This window comes from Erithacus rubecula, assembly GCF_903797595.1.
Source record: "Erithacus rubecula genome assembly, chromosome: 13".
NCBI classification, from domain to species: domain Eukaryota; kingdom Metazoa; phylum Chordata; class Aves; order Passeriformes; family Muscicapidae; genus Erithacus; species Erithacus rubecula.
In genome coordinates, this window is record NC_136665.1 from 12,057,599 (window position 1) to 12,080,419 (window position 22,821).

Here is a 22,821-nt window from a genome sequence, read left to right on the forward strand (position 1 = left end):
TTGTTTCTGTAGATCTCAGATCTCTGGGTGGTACCAGGTCCTGGATTCAGTGGATTCCTGTCACTGGCAGGGTTGTGCTCTAAGGTCTGCTCTGGTGTGGGAGTTTGTTATTGCTGTGTCCATCACTATTGCTTTGAATTAGGTGCCCTGTAGTGCTCAGTCTAGGAAATAGGCTAATGTGTTAACATTAAATGTATTATTCCCTTCTGCCCCATCTAATTTTTTGGAATCTGTCCATAGACCAATTTAGTGTATGTGGGACCTTCAGGACTTGTTTCTCTTAGCAGTGCTCAATGCCAGGCTTTTTCTTCATGTAGTTCTAATGGCAAAACACAAGGATGCCATAGGAGTGGCAGTACTGACTGTGCAATGCTGAAAATAGTCATAAGCAAAGAGAGCTTTTCATTGGTAAGCCACAAGGAAAAAAAAAACAAACCACTAATCTTCTCTACTAGGAAATGTCAGATTTTATCTCTTTAGCATAAAAACAGTCATCTGACAACACATAAAGTGGATTTTATGCATGTTAGATCTGTCACTGGTGTAAGAGATGCAAACTATCATTTTAATCTTAAAAGCTTTGTGGAGGCAGAATAATAGTACTCTCTTAACTGCCCTTAAAAGGTTATGTGTTTTTCTCATTTTTAACACTGGAAAACTTGATGCAGTTTTGATGACACTGAACCCTGCTATGGGAAAAAATAATCAAGATTCTAAAAGAAGTCATCGTTGGATTTTTTCTCTGTTACCCAAAGTATGCCAGAGTGTTTTGTAGTATATTAATTCTGTTCAAAGACATGAAAATTTTATTCTTAAATACGAGCAAGAAATGGGTGTAGGAGTCATGAGGTAGAGAACAAATTCTGTATGTGCAAGATAGAGGCTGAAATAATGTATTTACTCACTAATGGTGTTGATTAGAAGTGTCTGAATTCATACATGAGATTAGTTCAACATTTACTTAAAACTATTATGACCTTATTGAGGTGCTTGTACAGCCAACTTACCAAATCATGTTTTTAATTTAGTATTTTCTTTTGTAATAAATCACTTTGTAGTGGAAACGGAACTGATTTATTCTGGTCCTTTAATACTTCAAAACCTTAGAGAACCAGTAGGTATTTGACTGGGTTTCTGGATAAAAGCAGTGAATTTTCCTGTTTTCTTCAGGTCCAAATTGGCCAATTTTGACTAGTTACTCAGACTAGACATGAGAGTGTACTGTTGCAGGGCAAATTACTGTCCAGAGCAGTTTTGTGTCACCACTGGTATCCACAGGCAGACCCACGAGGAACAGTTAAAAATGAGGCAAAATGCATGAGCATGTTCAGATCAGATGATGAATTTGTTTAATAAAGCTGAATGGATCTGTATCCCAATGCCTGTTTCCCTTCAGGTGAGATACATCCTGCCCTTATTTGCAGGAAAGGTTGCTGCTGCTGTCACAAACTGCTTAAAGGTTTGAAGAGAAAGTTGCTTGAATTCTCAGGTTTGTTATTCAGTGTTTTTGAACCTCTTGAAGCTTGATGCATGAAACACTGCGTCAGTGTTACATTTATAAGGATTACGTCATATTCCAGAAGTTTAGATCTAAATTGTAAAATTCAATTTTGCTTTTAATCCTGAGCTTCTTTTAAGGCTGACCATTGTCTCCCTGTTGATAGATTTGGCTGAAAACTATGGGATTAGCCTGATTATTCTTTTCCCCCTCCAACCTTTTATGATTTCCTTTCTTTTTTAAAAACATTCCACAATAATAATTTCGATTTTTTTTTTTTTTGGTGGTATTGTTCTCAGTTTTGTGTTTTCATATACGTGCAGGGTGGTTGTAAGTGCTCTGAAGAAGCTGAACTGTTCTGTCTTTGCTAAGAAATCATTGTTCTCTTTATTCTGGTGGTGCTGAGATACTCAAAAGTTTCTAAGAAATGATGGGGTCATTAAGATTTTCATGGCAGATGTTTAATAGATGTGTCTCTGTGATGCATGTGCTTTGATGGGGTATAAGGGCTCCTCTAATTCTTAAATATTTAAAGAATGGAATAGAAAGGCTCAGGAAAAGTAGAATTACCTGTTGAAGGGAAGAAGAGAGGGAAAACATGAAGCACTCAGAATAGAATAGCATTGGTTGTTAGAGGTGAAGGAGAATAGAGTGCTTTGATTTTGTTCTGGGTGAAACTTTACAGGTTGATTTCTTTTTGTTTGTTCTGTTTTGAGACTGAAGCAACTCTCAGAGATGGTACCTTGGTTACAGTGAAAGGGGGAAAGGTGCTGCTTGCTGAAGGTTGATGCAGTGTTGAAGTGTGTGTGATTTTGGAAGTCAGGAGCTCATCCCAATCCAAAATTCAAGTACCTTGTACAGCTACAGCACGAGCAAAGCAGCAATGGATCCTCCATCCCAGCCTTTTCCCATGTCAGTGTGTGCCCTGGTGTGGGACAGCCTTGGTCAGGGATGGGGGCTGGAGTTGCTGTGGGAGCACAGAAACTTCTGTGCCTTTTGATCCACATTTAGTACAGCTGACCTAAAGTGCTGCAATGCTTTGCAATAATTATAAGTACATGAGGCTGCTAAGTGATGATAGGTTAGGATTGGGTAATCTGTGTAGAGGTATATTTTTTCAGAATTAGGTGTAATAAAAAGAAAAAAACAACACAAAACTACTTACCATCCATTGTAGCATGCAATGGCCTTCAGGAATATGAAGTTGAATTTGGAATGAATGCTTACTGGCTGGCAAGTAAATGGATGAAAACTTTATATTGAAGCATTTTAAAAAGAGATTTGTATGGGGTTTGTGTACTAAAAGTATATAGTGATTATTCAATTAATTCATTATACTTTGTAATAATAAATGCAAATATGTAATTTTGATTTATTTTTCTTTTTTTTCCAGCTCCAGTTGTTAACCGATACAACAGAAGAGTATCAGGTATGGTTTGTTTTTAAGAGTTTAAAGTTTCTGAAATAGTTTTGAAATGTGTATCTGATGAAAGGAATTAAAAATTACCTTTCTCTTATTGCCTTATTTCCCATAATTATTGCATTGTTTTTGTTTGAAAAATGAGTATTGTTTCTTAATTTGCTGTAGATGCCAATGGCTAACACCTTTAGAGCAGTTAGAAAACAGAAATATGGGGGGTGCTCCCATTTTGTATTGCTTTAGTTCCTTGCTTGTGCAACTGATATTTATAGTTGTTGAATTAGTGGCTATTCACAGAGATAATATTTATTTGTTTGTTTATTTGTTTGTTTGTTTTCTATCTCAACCAATATGAAATGCTTTAATGAGAATTTGTTATTCCCAAAAAAGTTCAGCTTTGCAAGTTGGCTTTGAAGAGTATAATGTGAACAAAAGGTTATGTGTAGAGGAAAAAGTATTGAATTGTTTTTTCATTTGAGGTGCAGTGTGAGTTGCTTTGCATGTGGTACCTTTTCTGTCTTAAAATATTTTGCTAACAATTAGCTGGTCTAGAAAGTTGTGATTCTGATTTGACACATTTTTAATAAAATGCCATTGTATTCAGTGTTTTCTCTCTAGTTTTGAGTTCAAGTCTACTCAGTTTGTAATTTATATAGATAATCTGACATGTTCTTGGATATGTTAGTTCTGTTGGGACATTGTTGATAATATATATTTGTGGTGTATAAATAAATGTAAGATAAATACATGTTTATGTGCAAAATGTCCTTATACTCATGTGGTTCATTTGCTTTTCTACTGGTTGCTTGGATATGATTAAGGATATGATTGTGTATTTATGCCACTACAAACAAATAACTGAGTATAATGAGAATTTCATAACTCTCAAAAATTGACAGTGTTGTAGTTTTGAGATATGATTACATGATAAATCTAGGCAGGACAAAATTGAATCTTGAATGGTGGAGTTTGATGCTCTGATAGTAAATATTGAGAGTCATATATTGTAAAGTGTCTCATTTGGAGAGGCCCAAGACACTTCAGTTTCTGTGCTAATTAAACTAATCCATCCTGGAACCTGCTGATAGAGAAAAATCTTAGAAATCAGGAGTGAATGCATCTCAGATTTAAATTTAAATAAAGGCTGAGTTATTCCCAAAGTTAAAAAAATTAAGCCTTAATCAGAAAGCATTTGTAATCTTTTTGGCTTTGCAGTACTGAAATGTTGTGTTGGTGCTCACCCAGTACTGAGCTGCTCTTCGTTAATAAACAAATTCTCTCATTTAGGGGGCTAAAGGTTAATGTGAGCAACTAAAAGGCAAATGTAAAATTGAATTGCTATCTTGTGCAATTAGATTAAGAAGGACTTTAGTTGCTTAATAATGCTCCTGCTTCAGGAAGAGCTAGAATAATTCAGAGTTTATAGTTCATATTAGAATTGTCATGGAGACAAGCAATAATAGAATATGGGTATATTACTACTGTTAAATACTATCCACAGTTTAAAAAAATCACTTTTTTCTCTGTATACACTGTAAAGGTCATGATCAGTGTGGGATTTGTTAAAATGCAAAGGTGATGCAAACACCATCCTCTGTACACACAGAGATGCAGTTCTCCTTCTCTTGGCAGGAGAAGTAGAGAAACTGCTGGTTTGGGGTAGGGAGGTTGTTTAGTGGTTTTTATTTCACTCCATATCTTCTGCTTCTGTCAAGACCTACACAGGAATGAGACTGGCTGAGCTCTGCTGCATTATTGAGCTCAGCCCCCTGCCATCACTGGCAGCCACATTTTATAATCCCTTGCATAAAAATCAGTGACTGATTTGCTGGGTTTGGTGCTCTGAATTTGGTTTGACTTGTGCATAAGGTTTTAAGCAAGTTTTCATTGTGCAATTTTTGTAAGATAGCTTTTGTCTTTTTAAACCAACAAATAAAAGCAAACACCAAACCAATGTTGCCTTACAGATTACTCACTATAGTAGCTAAATGTTTCTGGATTTAACTAATAAAGTAAAGCAGAACAAACCATGGAGAAGAAAAGCTGGCACGTAGTTCTTTTTTGTAATTTGCATTTAGTGTATTCTTTTGTGGTCTTCTCTTCAGAAGAGCTTTCTGCCAGTCCATGTTGAACCTTGTCACTCCAACCAATATTTCTGTGTTTCCAGTGCAGTGTGTGTTTGTAAGGGGAGTGAAGAGCAGAGCTCAGTTGCTTGCTGCTGTCAACATTTACATGCACAAAATTGCAGATTTACAGAGAATTTAAAAGCTAACATGGGATGTGTTAAAGAAAAATTCAAGCAAGAATTGTTCTTTTAAAGTATTTGGCTGCCTAGGGAATTGTCCCTGTTCACTAGGTCAAAAATAAAAGAAAAATATAATTTTAATTAAAGGAAAAGTTGATTAAGTGGTTGTCTATGTTACATACAGTTTGTGACAGGCTATTAGCTGTTCTGGTAAACCATTCAACTACAGATGTATTCTTTGAGGCTAACAAATGCTTATTATGCTCTCTTACACATAGCAGTTAGAGAATCTCTCTTTAGTTGCTTTATTAATTTATTAATATTAAACTTGGAGTTTTCTACTAGTTTGTGATTAGCTGCCTACAGATAACTGGATAATCATGATTTCCTTGGTGCACTATTGCAAATTCTAGAGGTACACAAACCCATAGAATAAATCTGTTCAAATGATTACTAAATTTTCATTTAGGTGTTTATTTCCAGTTACAAACATCCAAACGGTTTAGGCAAATACTACCAATGTTGTAAATATTTTGTTGTCATTTGTCAAGACTTACTCAAAATGGGCTGTGCAGGAGGGTCATCCTGGAAGAGGGGAATTTATCTAATCATGTAATTATTTATAGAAGTGCAGAGTGGTAGTGTTCTCATGAGGAGAAACAGCCTTTTCCATGGAATGCTTGGAGGGAGAAGGAGAAATGAGAGCTTGATGTTCCCCTAGAAATTAATCCTGGTGAATAGCTGGCTTGTGTGTAGCATGTTTGGCCATGTAACATGTTGAGATCCATAGTGTGCTCGTGAACAGTTGATCAGCTCTAATTTTTATCTGAGCTGGTGGCTGACTTCATTAAAATAATCCTGTTTCTAAAATCATGAGCTATATTGGTGATAGAAACTAAAATGGACAAACAACCTCACTAATTTGACAACCTCCTAGCTCTAGGGTGCCACAGGCTGTGATGCAATTCCAGTGCTAATGTCCAGTAGAGCTGGGTCTTGCTGCTGCTCTGAGTTAGCAAAATCTGAGCTTTCTGCCTGTGTGACCTGTGTTACATGGATTGCTGACTGACTCCCTTTGCCCAAGCTTGGGTTGAATGGCCTGAAACCCTTAGAGATTTCTTCCTCCCAAGAATTGGACTGGGTTGAAATTCATGCTTGCTTCATTGCATTCCTTGATCCTCCTCCAAGCATAGAGGCTCCTGACAAACTTAATTATGTTGGTCACTTCATTTTCTATAGTGGAAGGCTGCAGAGCATGCCAGTATCTCTGCCTTTGGCTGGGGACTGACTGCATGGTTCAGAGAGGGTTAGAAATCAGTGATTACTCCTTTCTCAATTAGAGGAAAGCTATTTCAAAGCTAGAGAAAGAGAGTTTTGATATTTGTCCCACTATAACAACTGGTACGTAACACTGAGGAGAATTTTGCTCCTGGCAGGATATGAATGAAAAGTTAATTGTGTTTTTGGAAGGAAGACTGTGACGCCCACTAGAGTCTCTCTTGTGCATAGTTTCTCCTCTTTTAGTTTTAGCATATTTCAGAAAAGTTAAGTTTTTCAATAGATTTCTGTATTGCCATTTCCCATTTCTAGACACTTTTGATTCATTGCACAGAACACCCACTCTCCAGAAGACTTGCTGATTTCTTCTTGGGTTAGGAAAATCTGACAAAATGACACCCGTACCATACATGTGCCACAAAAAGTTTTCATCTTTCTTCTACAATTATTTCTGTTTATCTGAGTGACCTGGTATAATGCATCTCTTTTGCATATGAACCTTCATGAGTCTTCCTTTGGCCTCCGTGGGATGAGATTACAGTTTTCACATTCAACAACTGTAAGCAGAAGAATTGATCTGTATAATCTAGGGAAGCAATATATAATAGTTATTTCTTTAATAGTAACATGACTGTCAGGATCTGTGCCTGTTTTCATGTTAATATAAAAAATAGTCAAATGAACAGGATTTGCCTCAGTTGGTCTCTTTGGTGGGAGAGCTTTCAGCAGAGACTCAGTGGAATGAGAAGGATCAAATCTGTTCCTGGAGCTGGGTGCTAAACCCTCCCCTAAGATGGGGTTGCTGAATAAGGTTTCACTTGTAGAGGTTAATTTTATTTAAATGTCACTGAATCCTATTTTCATTCATTCATTCAGACATTAGCATTGTGTGGAACCCTGACAGTTGCTGGTTGTCAGTGTCCCCAGCAGATGCTGGGTTCAGAATCAGCACTTTGATGTTTCTCTTGTCTCTAGCAATCTGATGTGACACTATGCCACTGTTGTGGAGTATTTTGTGGTTTTTTGGTTTTTTTTGTATTTGGGTAATTTCACGTTTTGGATAATGTATAAATCAATAATCCCTGACAGTTTCTGCCTTCTTTCCTTATCACATAAGCTTCCATAAGAGGCCTTGACTATTGGTTCTTCCAACTCACTGATTCTTCTCTCTTTTGATGGTGGTGGGGACTCTTTACCTTGAACTCTTCATTAGTCTGACTCCTGCCAAAGATGAGCAATCATATCATAATGTACATATGTTGCTAAAGTCTGATATTCCTCTGTGCTTTCTAGTGCAATACTGCATTTTCTTCACACCCTGGCAAGCTGAGATGTCAGGATATGAGAATATTACACATAGTAAATTCCTCTTAGTAGCTTAGTGTTTTAAAATGACAGCTTTAACAAAAACAATTTTCTAGTAAAGCTTTCCTATTAATTATTGCCACACAGCATGTTAGCATTTGATAAAAAGTACTGTTTTGGGAGGCAGCACTTCTCTTTGGGGGTTGTTTTGAGTATTTTCTCTCAAAGAATACTGTCTACTACTTCAGTGATAAAAATCTCAGCACTTGAAATCATCAAGGGAAGAAGCCTGAGTGATGACTGATTTTGTGCTGTTCTCTTACTGTATTTATCTGATTATCAGAGGTTGACTTGAAAATCATTATCTGGTTTCTTCTCTTGCAGCTATTTAATGAATTTCTATATTGATTATTCACCATCTTACAACACTGATGGCATAATAACTTCTGCTGAAAGATTTTTCAGGCAGGTGATAAATGATAAGAGACTTCTGAGTTAAAAAATCCGCATTTTTACAAATGACACAGTTTTCCTGTATCAACAACCTGAAGCTTCTATGATTTTTTTGCTAGCCCTAATGATTGCAAAACTGATATCATAACTAGTGTGAAAAGAATTCATTTAAAAAAATGTTGATATGAGCAAAAGCCAAGCATGTGGGATGACAGATGAAAGTGGTGATAAATTGTGTGGGTGCTCTCGTGTAAGAAAGTGTCTGAATCATTATTCGTTAAACAAAAAAAGCTTGTTTTCTCTGTTTGCAATATTGGGACTTATTTAAAAATTCCTGGCATGTGATTGACATTCAGTGAATAATAAAAAGCTTATTTTTGGAAATTAATAGTCATGACTTCACAATTACTTGGATTTCACATTGTTGTGAACAATTCTGCAGGATTTTTTTAATGACATAAAGAGAAATACAGCACTCTGAGCATCCTTACTTAAAATTTAAATCAGTGCAAGACCTGGTCAGAATAAATCTGATCCAGTCTGCTTAATGCATGAAAGTGGCACAGTGGCGTAGAATTAATTAATCCTTTGGCTTTTTATTTATTCTTTCTTAATAATAGTTCATGGCTACAGTGTTACATAAGAATTAGAAGTTGTTTGTCCAAAGTCAAATGTTTTAACTGAATTTATCCCTTACTAGTTGGGAGCATAAGTATAGCTATGCACATTTTAAAGCAAATAATGCAATATAGATCAGTGTCTCAAAAGTATTCAGGTAGCAATGAGGTGCCAGTGATTAACTTCCATTAATTGTTTTGCATTAAAGACCTTTAAAAAACCTGCAGAAATGTTGGTCCATGTCTTTGTATACATAAATATTTTTGAAAATGTCAGCCTTCAGCTAATTGTTGAAATAAAATTTAATTCTCCCTTTCATAGGTTGGAATTTAGCTTTTCTCTTTTGTGGGATAGAGAATGTTTTTTTTTCGTTTTGGTTTGAGCTCAGGATGGTTATAAATATGGGAATTAAAGCCCAAATGAAAATATTCCAATGTGGTTTGTTGGTCAAACACACCTGAGGAAATCTCAAAATGCCTGTCAAAATACAGGCTAAAAATGGCAGTTTTATACTTGGTGCAAAACCAGGTGCTGTTTAGGTCTTTAGACTGACCTCAGAATCAGATGTGAATTGTATTTTTCTTGTGAATATATAAGGCTGCACTTCATCCCTATTTTAATATAAAGTTTTAGACAAAGTCACAGATGTTGTGCTCCTATATTGATTAATAGACTGAATCAAGTTCAGGTTTCTGTAACTTCAGTTTAAATGCAAAATAGGTCGAATAGTCCATCCATGGGAGAACAGGAAAGTTTAAACAGGCTTGATTTAAATATTAAAAAATGTACTTTCAGAAACTTTACTTGATAGTTGTGAACAGCTTGCTGGTTCTGTGTGTAGCCCAAAATAACAGAAAACTTTATAAGAATACTGAAGAATTCACTATAGGGAATATAATGACAATATGAAAATTCACTGCAGGAAATATTAAAGCAATTTCAGGAACTGCTGTGAACACTCACTTGAAGAGAGACTTGAATCAGGGCTCATGTGTGGATACTTGACTGCCTGAAGCACTTACATGATTTGGTGAGTTTTTCCCATGTCTCCAAAATTGGGAAAGACCCTAATTTTCTTAAGCTCACTAATCTTCTCTAATGAAAAAACACAAAACTGGTTGTAAGTAAGGAACACAAGTTCCAGCTGATAAAGTTCTATCCAATATTAGTCTTTTGCCAGACCACTCCAGCTGTGTATTGCCTGCAAAGACAATCTATTTATTCAGTGAGATGCTGAAGTCCAGAGTTGGCTCATCCTGGAAATGAAGGATTGAAGGAAGGAGTTCCACCTTTACCATGGCTGGTGCTCAACAGGCTGTTGGAATTGCTCAGTAGCCACACAGGAATGGGGAGAGCTGCCAGTTTTTTCTTCAAGGGTCCACACTAACTTCCCACATTTCCTGCTTTTCCAGTGTGCCAGGAAAGGAAGGAGTTGTTTCCAAGCACAGGGACTTGGGGGCTTCCACATCATTCCTCTGCACGCAATCTTTGTGGCAAGCCATGCTCATTTTTTATTGTTCCCTGTTGCTGCAGGTGAATAGGTATGAGTTGTTCTATTCAGGGTAATGTGGTTTTTAACATGTCTGGAAATTCTAAACAAATCTTCGAAAATCAGATCATATAATTGATTTCAGAAATGCCTTCTAACACGTTATATTTGGTTAATAACACGATACTTTGGTTCTCTGTCATGACAGATGTCAGAAAGTTGTAGGTAATCTTCATTGCCAAATGAAATTTTAAGGCAAGAAGTGCTTTGCTGCACTTTTCTGAAAATAATCTAAAAATATTATTTGCCTTATTGTAGGTTTAGCAGTTCATATAGCAGAATTGCAAGTATAAAACAACACAAAAAAAAAGCCTTAATCTGTAAACTGAAAGAAAAATTCTTATTTCTGTATTAGAAAAACACTTCTCCTGTTTTATTCCTCAGCTAAATTCTCTCTTCAACTTGCAACTGAAAGCCTGTAAGCTACATGCCTTTTTGGGGGGGAAGGTATATATTTGAGCAATTTCTTGGAACTTGTGTTGTTCTGATGTAAACTGAATGGAAAGTGAACATCCTCTGTGCTGTTTTTAACTCGGAGAAAGTATCACTGTTTCAGGCACATAAGCAATATTGGTTCTGAATTTCTGGTTCTTTATTCCTTGCTTATGTAACAGATTTGGAAATGTGCATAAGATTTTTATGATGGGCTAAACCAGAATCATTAAAGCAGAAGGCTTGCTTGTACCATTGTGAATCTGTGTGCTCTGAAATAGTAGTAGCATCATGTTTTCCAGGAGACCTTTTTTATGGGTGACTATCTCATCGGTAAGGCTCTCTTAGAAGGCTTGAACAAGGTCAGCAGCATGTTTATCCATTTCAGTCTTCTGATTTCTTAACTTGCAAGAATAAAACTTGCTCCATTTGAATTTCCCAGGCTTCACCACATGGAATAATGTGGAACTCCAAAATACCCTGCTTCCATTTTAGATTTCTGTTTAAATGTGGTGAAGGGAATTGTAAGCAGAAGTAGCAAGTTGTAAATTACTGCTTTAAGATTGAAAGGGCAGTATTTTGCTTTTCATAGTTACTGTAAGTGTCAAGCTGTTTACTCCAGTGATTAGCCACATGCAAAACTTTCTTATTTTTCAGTCCTCTGCCATGATGGAAGTATTTTTGTTGTTTTAATTTTCATGCAGACTCACCTCTTACTGCAAGTCCCAGAGCACACCAGTGTCTGATGGGATGCTGTGCTCTCTTGTTGTGAATTGAGACGTGGAACCCAAAGTGCAGGAGTCCCAGGTGTGGCTTAGTTAGCAGTTGATTCTGTTAAATCTGGTAATATTGTCCCTTGGCTCCTCCAGCTGTACAGGAGAGACTTGCAGAGTGTTTTATCACCAGAGTGGTTTCATCATGGGTCCTCTGGAAACTGTAAATTTTCAAATTATCAAAAATTATAGTCTAGGAATTATAGCCTCATGCATGAATTTATCATTATTCTCCTGCAGTATGTGGCTTCCTGGAGGTGGGAAACTATAACCCTTGAATGTGTGAGCATGCAGAGTGGAAGGGTAAGCTAAAACATTTGACAAAACTAATACAATAGAGCATTAAGTAGAAGTTGTGCCTTGATATAATTAGGTAGGCAACTAAATGAAGTAAATACAATGATAAACAGCTGTTGATCTAGTTGCAATAAAAATAAAAAGGCAAATGTCATGTTCATTTGGCTATGCCAGAGAGGTAGGAGAAGTGCTTAGGAGAATTCTATCTCTAGTCCTACATTGGCACAAGTTTTTTGTTTTAATTGCTCCTGGGTAGGAGGAGGATTTAAATGAAGAAGGATTTAAATAAAGAGATAGAAGCTGAGGGTTGTACTCTGAAATTTTGTTGCAGTTCAGTAAGACCCCTGACAAGTTTCATTTTAGTTTGATGAGGAATGTCTTTTCCTAAAAGATCCTGAGAGCAGATTCCCAGGTGCTTTGAAGCCTTTGGTCTGTGGTTTGTCTGGTGCTTTATCTCTGAGTCACTTAACCTGGGGTGGTTTCCAGGCCAGATTCTGAAGGTTGAAGAAGGAGTTAAGCAAAACAAAACAAAAAACTTGAACAAAGCCTACCTAGGAATAATAATTAAGTAGGAACACATTGTATCTTGTTAAAAGTGCTTTTTGCTTGTCTTTAATAGTTGAAGCTGTATTGTCTACTTGCAATGCTTTCATTGTAAGTGTGTAAAGATATGAATCTAAAGGAGACTGTGATTATTTACTTTCCGTTTATTATTCTAGTTCTTTCATCATGAAAGTTCTAGTTTGCCCCTAGGGAAATGTAATTTTAAATACTTTGCCAAATCTTTCTGTAGTAGGAGGAAAAAACTATTTTAATGGCTATTCTGCTGTAAAGCATTGTCTCAATTGTTTTACTGTACATCTGATGATAAAGCCTTTTAAAGAAACACTTAAAATCAGATTTTGATTAATCAGTATGAATGTAATAAGAATATTTGAAAACTGCATTAGTCAGAATATAAAGCAAATGCACATATGGAAATAGTTGTCAACCAATTGCCATAATTTTAAAGGGCTTGTTATGCAGCTTGGGAGAAAAGGTGTCTGTGCATGTAAAGTTGGATTTCCTGCAAAGAAAAAACCTATTATCATAAAAGGTGGCATTTATAATTGATTGTGCAGTCTGTTCTGAACTTGTTACTGAAAAGTAGTATGAAGTAGGAGTGTGTGACAATGGTGTTTCAGTTTTGTCACAAGCCATTGTCGCCAGAACTGTTGCATTTCTCTTTTGATGAAAGGAGAACAAGCAGGAGAAGTCTGATTTAGATAATGCTATTGGAAAGTACATAACCATGGTGAGGAAATGGTTATCAAAGATTTCTAAAAGCAAGGTTAGCAAGCACTGTAACACTGTCATGCACTTCTCTTGGCGAAAGTGTTTATTCAACTGTGGACTAGAGTGAGGTCTCTCCAAGCTCTACCTTGGACCTCAGTTTTTTTATTATGTCAAAGTAATGGGCCTTGAGGAACATAGGAAATGTCCATATTAGAGCTGTGCATTTTCAGGTTGACTCTGGGATGTAAGCAAGGCTTTGGGTAGATGCAAGGTGAACACTTCAGCTTGTTTTGCAGAAGAGGCAGCAGTGGCTCTCTGCAGAGCTAGGTGAAACAGTGAATATTTTAGGGCATTACAGGCTCTGTCAGCCGTGTCTCATAGGCTTCTTTGCCTGACAGTGATCTGTGCAGCTTTTCAGCCTGAGCAGGCTTTGGGACCAAGTATGGAGTGTGCCTGAACCTGTAATCCTGACTGGGCAGAGCTGGTTTGGCACAGCCCTGCTGACTCCGAGTGCCTTTGTAGTTAATCGGTAACACAGGAGAACTCTGCCTCTGAACAACCGACTTGATTTAGTTTCCTTTTAACTTTAGATGACATTGAAACTGTTTCAAGAACTGAAAATACATTCTTTTATTTTCCCCCTGAAATGAATAATTTCGAAACATTTCTCCATTGGAAAAAATCTTACACTTGATTTGACATATATGGCCATGCAGGTGGCAGCATGTTTGAATATTCTGCTCTGGTATTTGACAGAGGTTTGATGGGGTGTTTTTTGCTCAAGTTCCTGGTTATTGTAAATCATTTATTGTAAATCAGTTATGCCTCTATGAGAACTGAGGTTGAAGTCAGGAGGTGGTACTGCTGTTGACTATCCTGCATGTGGAGATTGCCATGTGACACACAAAGTAAAAGACCAGCCTTTTAAGACCCAAGATCTGAGTTTTGGGCTGATGCAACAACATTGGTTTTAACAGAAAACTTACCCTTTATTTCAGTCTGTTCTCACTAGTGAATTGAAGGCTGAAGCAGCTGATTTTCCTGCACATATTAACTATTCTTTGGGTTTCAGTGTTGCTTTTCTTTCCAACTGTCATAAATATGAAAATTGTTCAGGTGGTGCAAATGGGTGCAGGTTCTGTTTCCCACTTGCTGGATCGAGGTATGAATCTGTCGTCTGCTTTGACATGGTGAGATCTTTCACTTGAGACACAAAGTGCAATTTCTAAACCAAAAAGTTCTGAGCTAACCAGCAACAGAAGTGAGAGGAAACTTGAAGTTGTTTTTTAAGTGTGGAAAATCACATTTAGCTGTGCCAGCAAAGACCTGTGTGTAAGTGCTGTTCAAGCTTTCTAATTCATCTGACTGCATCATTTTGAAGTGCAGCTCAGCTGTCAGAGGGAATGACAAGCCACTGGAAGTGGTCATCCTTCCAGCTGGCATAGAGCTCCCAGAAGAGGCTATGCATCTGTCCCTTGAGATGCAGACTTTAAAAATGCTTGAAGCTTTGACAAATTCAAATGCAAATAACACTGCCTTATACACAGTTTAAGATTACTCCTCTGAATAAAAAAAGTGGAAAGATGGTTCTATATGTACTGTTCTGAGTGGATTTTTATTTATGGGTCTGATTTATCCTATCAGGAGGTGATGCATCTTCATAAGTAAGGAAGTGAATAGGATTTCATACTGCCATGCAGAAGGTGGGATCCAAAATTGAAAAGAGTGTATGACAGGGCATCTATTTGCTACTTGTTTCAGTAGCAACAGAAATATTAATAATGCATTCACCTTACATAAAACATAGAACTTAAATTTCCTTGTTTTATGTGTGTTTGAAGGTGTTCAGGCATCAACCTCTTGGCTGTTATTTTGAAAAAAACAGCGGTCTCTCTGGGACAGGGATGCTGTGCATTTTTCTCAGAGGCTGTATAAACTTACCAGAGCTAAATGCTCAACTGTTATTTGCATACAGATTTGTATAGAGTGCAAGGACTTTGATCTTGACGAAATGCATATTTTGCAGAACAATTTTATCTTGAGAGTGATTAAAACTTGCATAAACAAAGGTGGTGTTTGTACTGGCAAACTTGTCTTGCTACTTCTCCTTCTCTCCCTTGCTTCCCCCTCACCCATCCACTGCTGATGTCATTGCTGCAGCTACAAAGATCTGGGTTGCTTTCAGTTGCTGTCACCTGCATAACAAAGCAGCGATGGAGCTGTGTCATTTCTAAGCCTTCAGAAGTGTTAACAGATGTTCTTGAAAGCCAAAGAAGGTGCAGCATGAGAGCTGCAGAAGCTAAGAGAGACTAAATGTAGATGGTAGGATAAAAGCCTGAATTTCTTTTTATCTCAAAGCTTCATAAAATTGAAAACTGTGTTTTATGTTCCAAAGCTGTTTGAACTATGTATGGGTGGATTTGGAAGGAAGCTTGGTCTGCATGGTGTGAGCTGATAGAGCTGTAGATGTGTCACACTGGTGTGGAACTTCCACTGATGGATTCTTGCTCAGCACTTGCTCAAGGGCAGTGTTGTGATGAAAATCTCAGCTAGGCAAGGTGTGATTTCACAAGTCACTTCAAATTATATGAGGGTACTGGTGAGCTTTAGGTTGCACATGAAGATAAACTTCCCCTGAGGGTGGTGGAGCAGGTTAGCAGAGAGATGGGAGGTTTCCAGGTCAGCCCCAAACCTAGCCCACAATTCCAAATAGCTCCCCTTGGAGAAGTGGGTTGAACTGGATGACCTTCAGGGAGAGATCTCCTCCAACTGCCTTTTCACTGAGTCTGAAAAACACTTTTCAGGAGAACCTTGTGAGAGCAAGCTTGCCTCGGAGTGTCTCTTTTGTTGGGACACTTAAATAGTTAATATGTGAATTTAGTCTTGTATAAAGTAATGGGTCAAGGATGTTTTTCACTCTGTCAGGATGAAAGATCAGATGTTTTTTCATTAGAACTGGCTGTACTGTAACTCACAAATTAATAACCTTCAGGAGTCCTGGAATTCCCTTGATTTCTGACAGGGAGAGTTTAGGGTAGTTATGGAGACCCTTTACAGCCAGAAGAATAGCAGTGCAGCACAGATAACATGAAACATTTTGAAGGTTAAGACTAACACACAGATCCTATGTTCAGCAGTACAGACTTCCTCAAGTGATTTACCAATTAAAAATATTGGAAAGAAAAACTGGAATACTGTACCATAAAACACGGGATGGATTTGATGCAATGCTGCTTTTTCTTTTCATTAGTCATGTTTTAAAGTACTTAGAAAATAATGTTGGTTGTTATGAGTAGGCTGAAAAGCTTTCTGTTGGCTTTCCAGCATATCACAATGTTAATTAAGCTTGAGAATTTTGTCTCTCCCCTTTTTAAGCCTACCACAACAGATATGCTACATTAAATGTTACAGCTCTGCCTGCAAGTAAATAGAAAAAGTCAATCAGAACTGTCCAAAGCTGAAGTCAAAATGTCTGGCCTCCATGGAAAAAGAAATCCCAGCAGGAGGCTGAAGAATGAAAAGTATAATTGGAAAGCATTCTATGTGACAGCATGGAAAGAAGTGGTATTTTGCTATGTTTTTATTTTATTTCTGTGATGCCCATTCATGGGCATTCCAGAAGTATTTTCCATATGTAAGGGAAGGGCACTAAGTCCTAGTCTGTATTCTTGCTGGGCTTTGAGAGCTGTTTTCACCCTTACTGGGTAAGATGAAATAGGGGAAGCCTACATTTACAAACCTTAACCAAAACATTTAATATGGAAGTTACAGACAACTGTGTTGCTTTGATACATGTTTTAGGATAAGGTTTTGCTCTGGTGCTCTAGTTTTAGCTGTGGTAATAAAGCTTGTTTTCCCAAGGAAATATTAAGGAGCATTTCCTGAATTCTGAAGCATTTTTAGTAATAGCTTCCCTGCAACTGAGGTGGGAACAAAATCAAATTTGCAACTTAATATTAAAATTTGAACGATAAAATGGTCCAGTGATCTCTGAATTCATAGATATGTGACTTGAAAGTGCTTATAAACCAGCTACTTTCAGAAATATGCAGAATTGGATTTATAGTATGTAATATTGTGCTTAATAGAGAATTGCACTGCAGTTACTGGTTGTAAAAGATGAAGAGTGAATTATCTCCAGTTTCACCATACTTCAAACCACATTTAAACCATGGAGCCTTTCTTCTTAGTAACTGTTCCTTATTAGTAAATCCAAAGCTTTCACAATAGACTTTGATTTTTACTGTAAAATGAAAGGAGGAGGAAAGCTTTCACACTAAAATGCTAATAACATTCTCTTTGTTAGTGCCTTTTTATTGCATATTAAGTGGATCAACCTATCAGTCCAAGTTCTGTAGCTTTGTAGGGATCCACCTTCCCATAAACTAGTCATCTTTGGACTCTGGTGTGGACTGTGCTTTTTTTCAGCTGGAGAAGAGTGCTGTTTATCCTTTGTCGAGTGTCTGCCCTAAGTGTGGGTGGCTCTGTTAAACTAAAAGCATGTGAGTGGTAGGTGCACTGTCAATACACTGTTTCTGTATTGTTAAATGGGTTTATTGTGTGAGCAATACTTACTCTCTAAATGCCTGATGCTTAATGATTATATGATTGTGTTTTTACATTGTGGTTTGATAAGTGGAATGCTTGTTGTTGTATTTGAGTCTCCTCATTCTTTCCAGGAACAAAAGGAATTAAAATCCAATTTCCTGGGAAAGAAAATTGTATCTTTTAGGTAGGGAGAAAAAAAAAAAAAACAAATGAAAAAACCAAGACACACAAAACCAAGCAAAACCTTCCTAGGAAATTATGCTAGAGTTTTGCATTTTTATGGTCCTGTTGAGTGCACGATGACAGGGTCAATAGGCATGTGTGCATTTTTGAATTATTTACAAGTTACTGAATTCTAGACTTTCTGGATTTTTATTTATGCTTTCTCAGTCCATTCAGCAGTTAGATGTCATTGCAGTGAGCTTCTGGGCATTCTGCCAAGTCTTCACTATTGTCAGGATGCTGGATAAAGTACAAAGGAAAATGCTTTTCTTGTTTCCTTGTAAAATTTTATGAGTAATGTATAACCTCAGAAGTGAGACCACCCTTTTTAAAGTTAGAGCACAGTTAGATGAAAACAGGACTGTCTGTCACTTCCCTTGACTGTCTGTACAGGTGATTAGAATGTGCAGATTGCTTTGACATGCAAGAACTATAAATATCCATGAATTATTAAGAAAATTGGAGCTAAAACTGTGGGCTTTTACTGGCCAGAGTGTCTGTGTTTAGTATTGTAAAACTGTGTAACAGTGGAAATGCTAAGGTAATTGAAGATAAGCCTTTTCTGAAGAATTTAAACTGAACAAAACTGGTTTGAAGTTTCAGCAGCTCTGCATTATTGCCTCTTTCAGTTGATCCTGTAGGTACAATGACATGTTAGGCAGAGCCTTGTCCCAATGCACTATGGCATATAATTTTCCATTACTTTTCTCATCCTTTTTTTTTTTTTTTTTAAATCACTCTAAAATTTTAGAGTTGTTTTCATATCACCAGGCAACATTAATTTGGTTAAAATGTAGTAAGATAGAGGAGCATGTAGTCGATGGGACTAAATACTGTTTCTTCATGCACTGTCCTATGGTGAAGCTGGTTGTTAATTTCCCAGGTTAATGTCTGTGAAAACATGATTTCTCTGTATCAAAAAACCTCCCAAAATCTAGATACTGGCTTGCAAATCAGAGTTGAAGTGGAGCGAGTGCCTCACCCATCCTTCCTTGTGCTCCTTTTTCTGAGTTTTGCTTTGTACCTTGCACTGTAAAGAACAAAGCAGTGTAGCAGCAGTATTTTCCCCCTGCATTTCAGAGAAGATGCTTGTAAATGAACCTGAATGGAGGTTGTAGTGCTTTGATACCAGTTGAAAGGAAATCTGTGTCCATGCTTGAGTACTTGCTAGGCAGGATTATTTATTAAATCACTTACAGAGTGAGAGAGTCAGAACAGCCATGCTGTGCCTACGCAGAGAACAGACAGGATTTGAGCCTCTGATACTATAATAACACAATTAAAAGTGATTTTGTTTTTCCTGTAGGAAAATAAAAGAAATGTATTTAAACTGATTTGTTTGCTGTTCTCATGTTCTCTCTTCTTTTTACTTATTTCCTCTCTCTTTTTCTTCCAAGTTTGTGCTGAAGCTTTCAATCCAGATGAAGAGGAAGAAGATACAGAGCAAAGGGTAAGAGTGAGGGAATCACTCCATGTGTAATTCTTTCTCCCTGCAGATTGACAGGCAGATGTGCTTTGCCTTTCCTTACCACTTGTGCTTTTTGTGCTGAGTGTGGTGTGGTGACACTGGCAAAGTGACATTGCTTGGAAATTTAGAGCTGCTTTGTCTCATGGACTTTTTTACTCACTGCAGCTTTAATACAATTTTACTTCAGAGGACTCGAGAGCTGTGCTTAAGTCTAAGATTTTTAAAATTGTGGCTATTTTCCTTTCTTAATTCTCTTAAAGGCTTGTTGAGGCAATTCCTAGATCATCGATGCTGTTGAGAAGAATTAGCTGAGCTTTACCACAGCTGTTTCTTCATGGGTGCTTAAAATTCCTCACATGCTTTTTACTGTCTTTCTTGTCAGAGCTGTTCTGCTGGGTAGGAGAAATGCTTGCTTGAAATATTTTAAGTCTGTGGCCACCTGTTTTTTCTCTTGATCTTGTAAGTTGGGAATTTCTAGGAATTGCAAATCCAGATACTGCAATTTTATTTCTTTAGAGGTGGGTTTGTCTGAGCAAATCTTGTAGCCTGATTGAGAGTCAGTGTTTTCTCCCTGGACTTCTGGTGTTCCTTTCCAGATTCTGTTGCAAGATGCTTAGACTTCTGCAGTGAAAATCTAAATCTAATATAATTTCTTTTAAAAAAGAAGAGATACTTCATAAATATAGTTCATAAATAATTTTTATATTATATAAAAAGAAAAAATTGAGTGTATATGGTTATCCAAATGTTTGTAAACTTGGACACATTTTTTCCATCAGAAATCTTAATTTTCCTGGCAGATGTGTCAATATTCTATTTTTTTTTTTTTTGAAACAAGGATCTGAGAGACCTGTTTAACTTCTGGAAAATAACTTTTTAGAAATGCCTACTGATATGACTGTTTTTTGGAATTCTTGTTATTCCAGAAGTAAGAAATGTTAATGTGGTACATGTCAGGTAATTTAATTTTTAATATATTTTCATAATTAGCCCCTAACAAGCACATATATAAACATTTTCATGATACAGTGAGTATTGATTCCTTTAACCTGATGTTTATAAATGAGAGAAAGTAGCAAATATCTCAAACAACAAAGCTTTTATTTAAGTAAGTTTGTTAGGAAAAAACATGCCTATTCAATAACATCTTGGATGGGCTGAGGCTCATATGTATCATACAGGATAGAAACTGCCTGTGTGCCAGCAGTAATTATACTGGGACTGATAGAGCCAGAGTTTATGAAGAAAACTGTTCACTTCTTTCCTTGTTTCATATGTTAAAGCTTTGACTGTGGCTGTGACTGTGTTGGAAGGGAAGGCAGTGGAATGGAAAAGGCATCCTCATCTTTCTTCACTGTTATTTTTCATATGTTAATTGTCAGCATAATAGTTTTCTTTTGTGTCTTTCATTCTGTGTTGCATTGAATGTTTATATATAAATACTGTTAATGCAAACAGTAAAAAAGGACTGTATACTTTTGGCACTGCTGAAGTGAAGGTTTAGTCTGTAATCATATTTCTTTGTTGTCATGATTGTTCTGTTCTACTTTGTTTTAAAGGTAGTTCATCCAAAAACTGATGAGCAGCGATGCAGACTGCAGGAAGCATGTAAAGACATCCTGCTCTTCAAAAACCTAGATCAGGTAATAGCATTTTAAAGAAATCTTAAATGGAGTTAATTTTTTGTTATGTACAGTTAATATGATCTAAAAATCCAGACACAGTTTTTAAAGACAAGAAAATACGATTCTGTTTGAAAGACAAGGAATATTTTCAGTGCAGTGGTGCCAAGAGATACTGCAGTGATAATTTCCAACATCAGGGGTGCAGTAAATATTTCAAGTGTATCAGCAGCATGAAGACTGGCTTGCGTGTTGGTGCAGTGTATTTTTAGAAATTCAGCTGTGATCTACATCTTCAACTTTGAACATCTGGTCATTGAAAATGCAGTGAAAGTATATTGTTAATGGGCTTGGGAATAGCAAAGATGGTAAAGCAGGTCAGCATCGAGGCAAGGCATTTATGTGGTGTTATCTTTCTTGGATTTCACAGTTTGCCTGGTTGTGCTGCTTGCCAAAAAAAGGAAGTTTAGTCATGGCTCAACAGGGAGCCTGCTGTGCAGACCAGCATTTCCCATTTTCTGTGTGGGCTTCACATCTGTACCTGTCCTGTCTCATCTGGGCTAGAATTGCAGCTTCTCTAAGTCAACAGACTATCCATGGAAATGAGTCTATGGAGAGTCTTTTCCAGTGTGATTGTGACTAGGGCTTTTAGATGATGACAGACCAGATAATTTACTAATAGATCATGGTGCCATTTCTAGACACAAATACAATTAAATGCATATACTGTTGGTATGAATTGATGTGTGTCCATTGCAGTGAAGCTGTGTCAGATTACACCAAATATATATGGGGGCTTTGGCACTGAACTGGTATGTGAAAATAGAGCCATTTGGGCATAAATATGAGATAATGGCTCTTCTGTGCTAGAAATCTGGTTGTGTGCATTATTGAACTTATATTAATAAGATGGAAAGGAATGAGCTGCTAGTGGAAATCAGCATGTAGTACCAGTATTATTTCTGTTTTTGTACAGTGAAATGTGCAAAAATGTTGTTCATGTTCCAGTTTGCTATCCAGACCAAATGAAATGAGCTTGCCCTTGTCCAGCAGCAATGCTAAGGTGTGGTTTCTGATAGCTGGCTTTTCCCTCCTGCCCCTGCTTGTTTTCTAGGAGCAGCTGTCTCAGGTCCTTGATGCCATGTTTGAGAGGAAGGTGAAACCTCAGGAACATGTGATTGACCAAGGTGATGATGGAGATAACTTCTATGTCGTTGAGCGGTAAGCAGCTGTGCCTGTAAAATGCAGAGGATGTTTCTTTTCAGTTTCTTGGAAATGACAGGGGATGTTTACTAGGACAGTTTCTGAAGGAAAATTACTTGTTTAGTTTAGTTTTTATGCCTATCAGTATAAGCACAGCTTAAAATCAGCCATGTTACATGTTGTCTTTAGACCAGGCTATATTTTTTTCAGAATATTACTGACTGATTTATAAATGCCTGTTGGAAAACATGATCTTAGCAAACTGCTTTTTTGGTGCACTGTTATCTTGTTTATCACCAAAATAATGGCACCATTAATATTGTATGAAGTGCTTTCAAAATAGCTCTTTAAGACAGGTTGTTGCCTTTTGAATTGTAGAAGAATTTAGAAACAGTTAGAACAGTTAGAAGCTGTTAGAAACAGTTCATTTGAAGTGATTCTTGTTCATTTTAAGGACATTTCCCTTTCTGGTTAGTGAAATTACAGAACATAAGGCTGCATCAAATATATTCTGACAATATGCCTGTTCCCCTGTCCTCTGCTATACCAAAGCATTGGCCTAAGCCAGTGCCTCATTTCTACACTGTCATGTTCCTCAACTTCTCTCCCTCCATC

The 22,821-nt window shown here is 37.0% G+C and overlaps 1 protein-coding gene across 1 annotated transcript in view; it reads left to right on the top strand.

Annotated features, from left to right (window-relative positions):
- PRKAR2A (protein kinase cAMP-dependent type II regulatory subunit alpha) overlaps nt 1-22,821 on the top strand; it is a 59,557-nt gene that overhangs the window by 21,029 nt on the left and 15,707 nt on the right. Inside the window, exons 2-5 of the mRNA XM_079316699.1 lie at nt 2,892-2,927; nt 19,311-19,363; nt 20,941-21,024; nt 22,118-22,224. Of these exons, the coding sequence (XP_079172825.1) occupies nt 2,892-2,927; nt 19,311-19,363; nt 20,941-21,024; nt 22,118-22,224 (280 nt within the window). The remainder of the gene's footprint in view (nt 1-2,891; nt 2,928-19,310; nt 19,364-20,940; nt 21,025-22,117; nt 22,225-22,821) is intronic.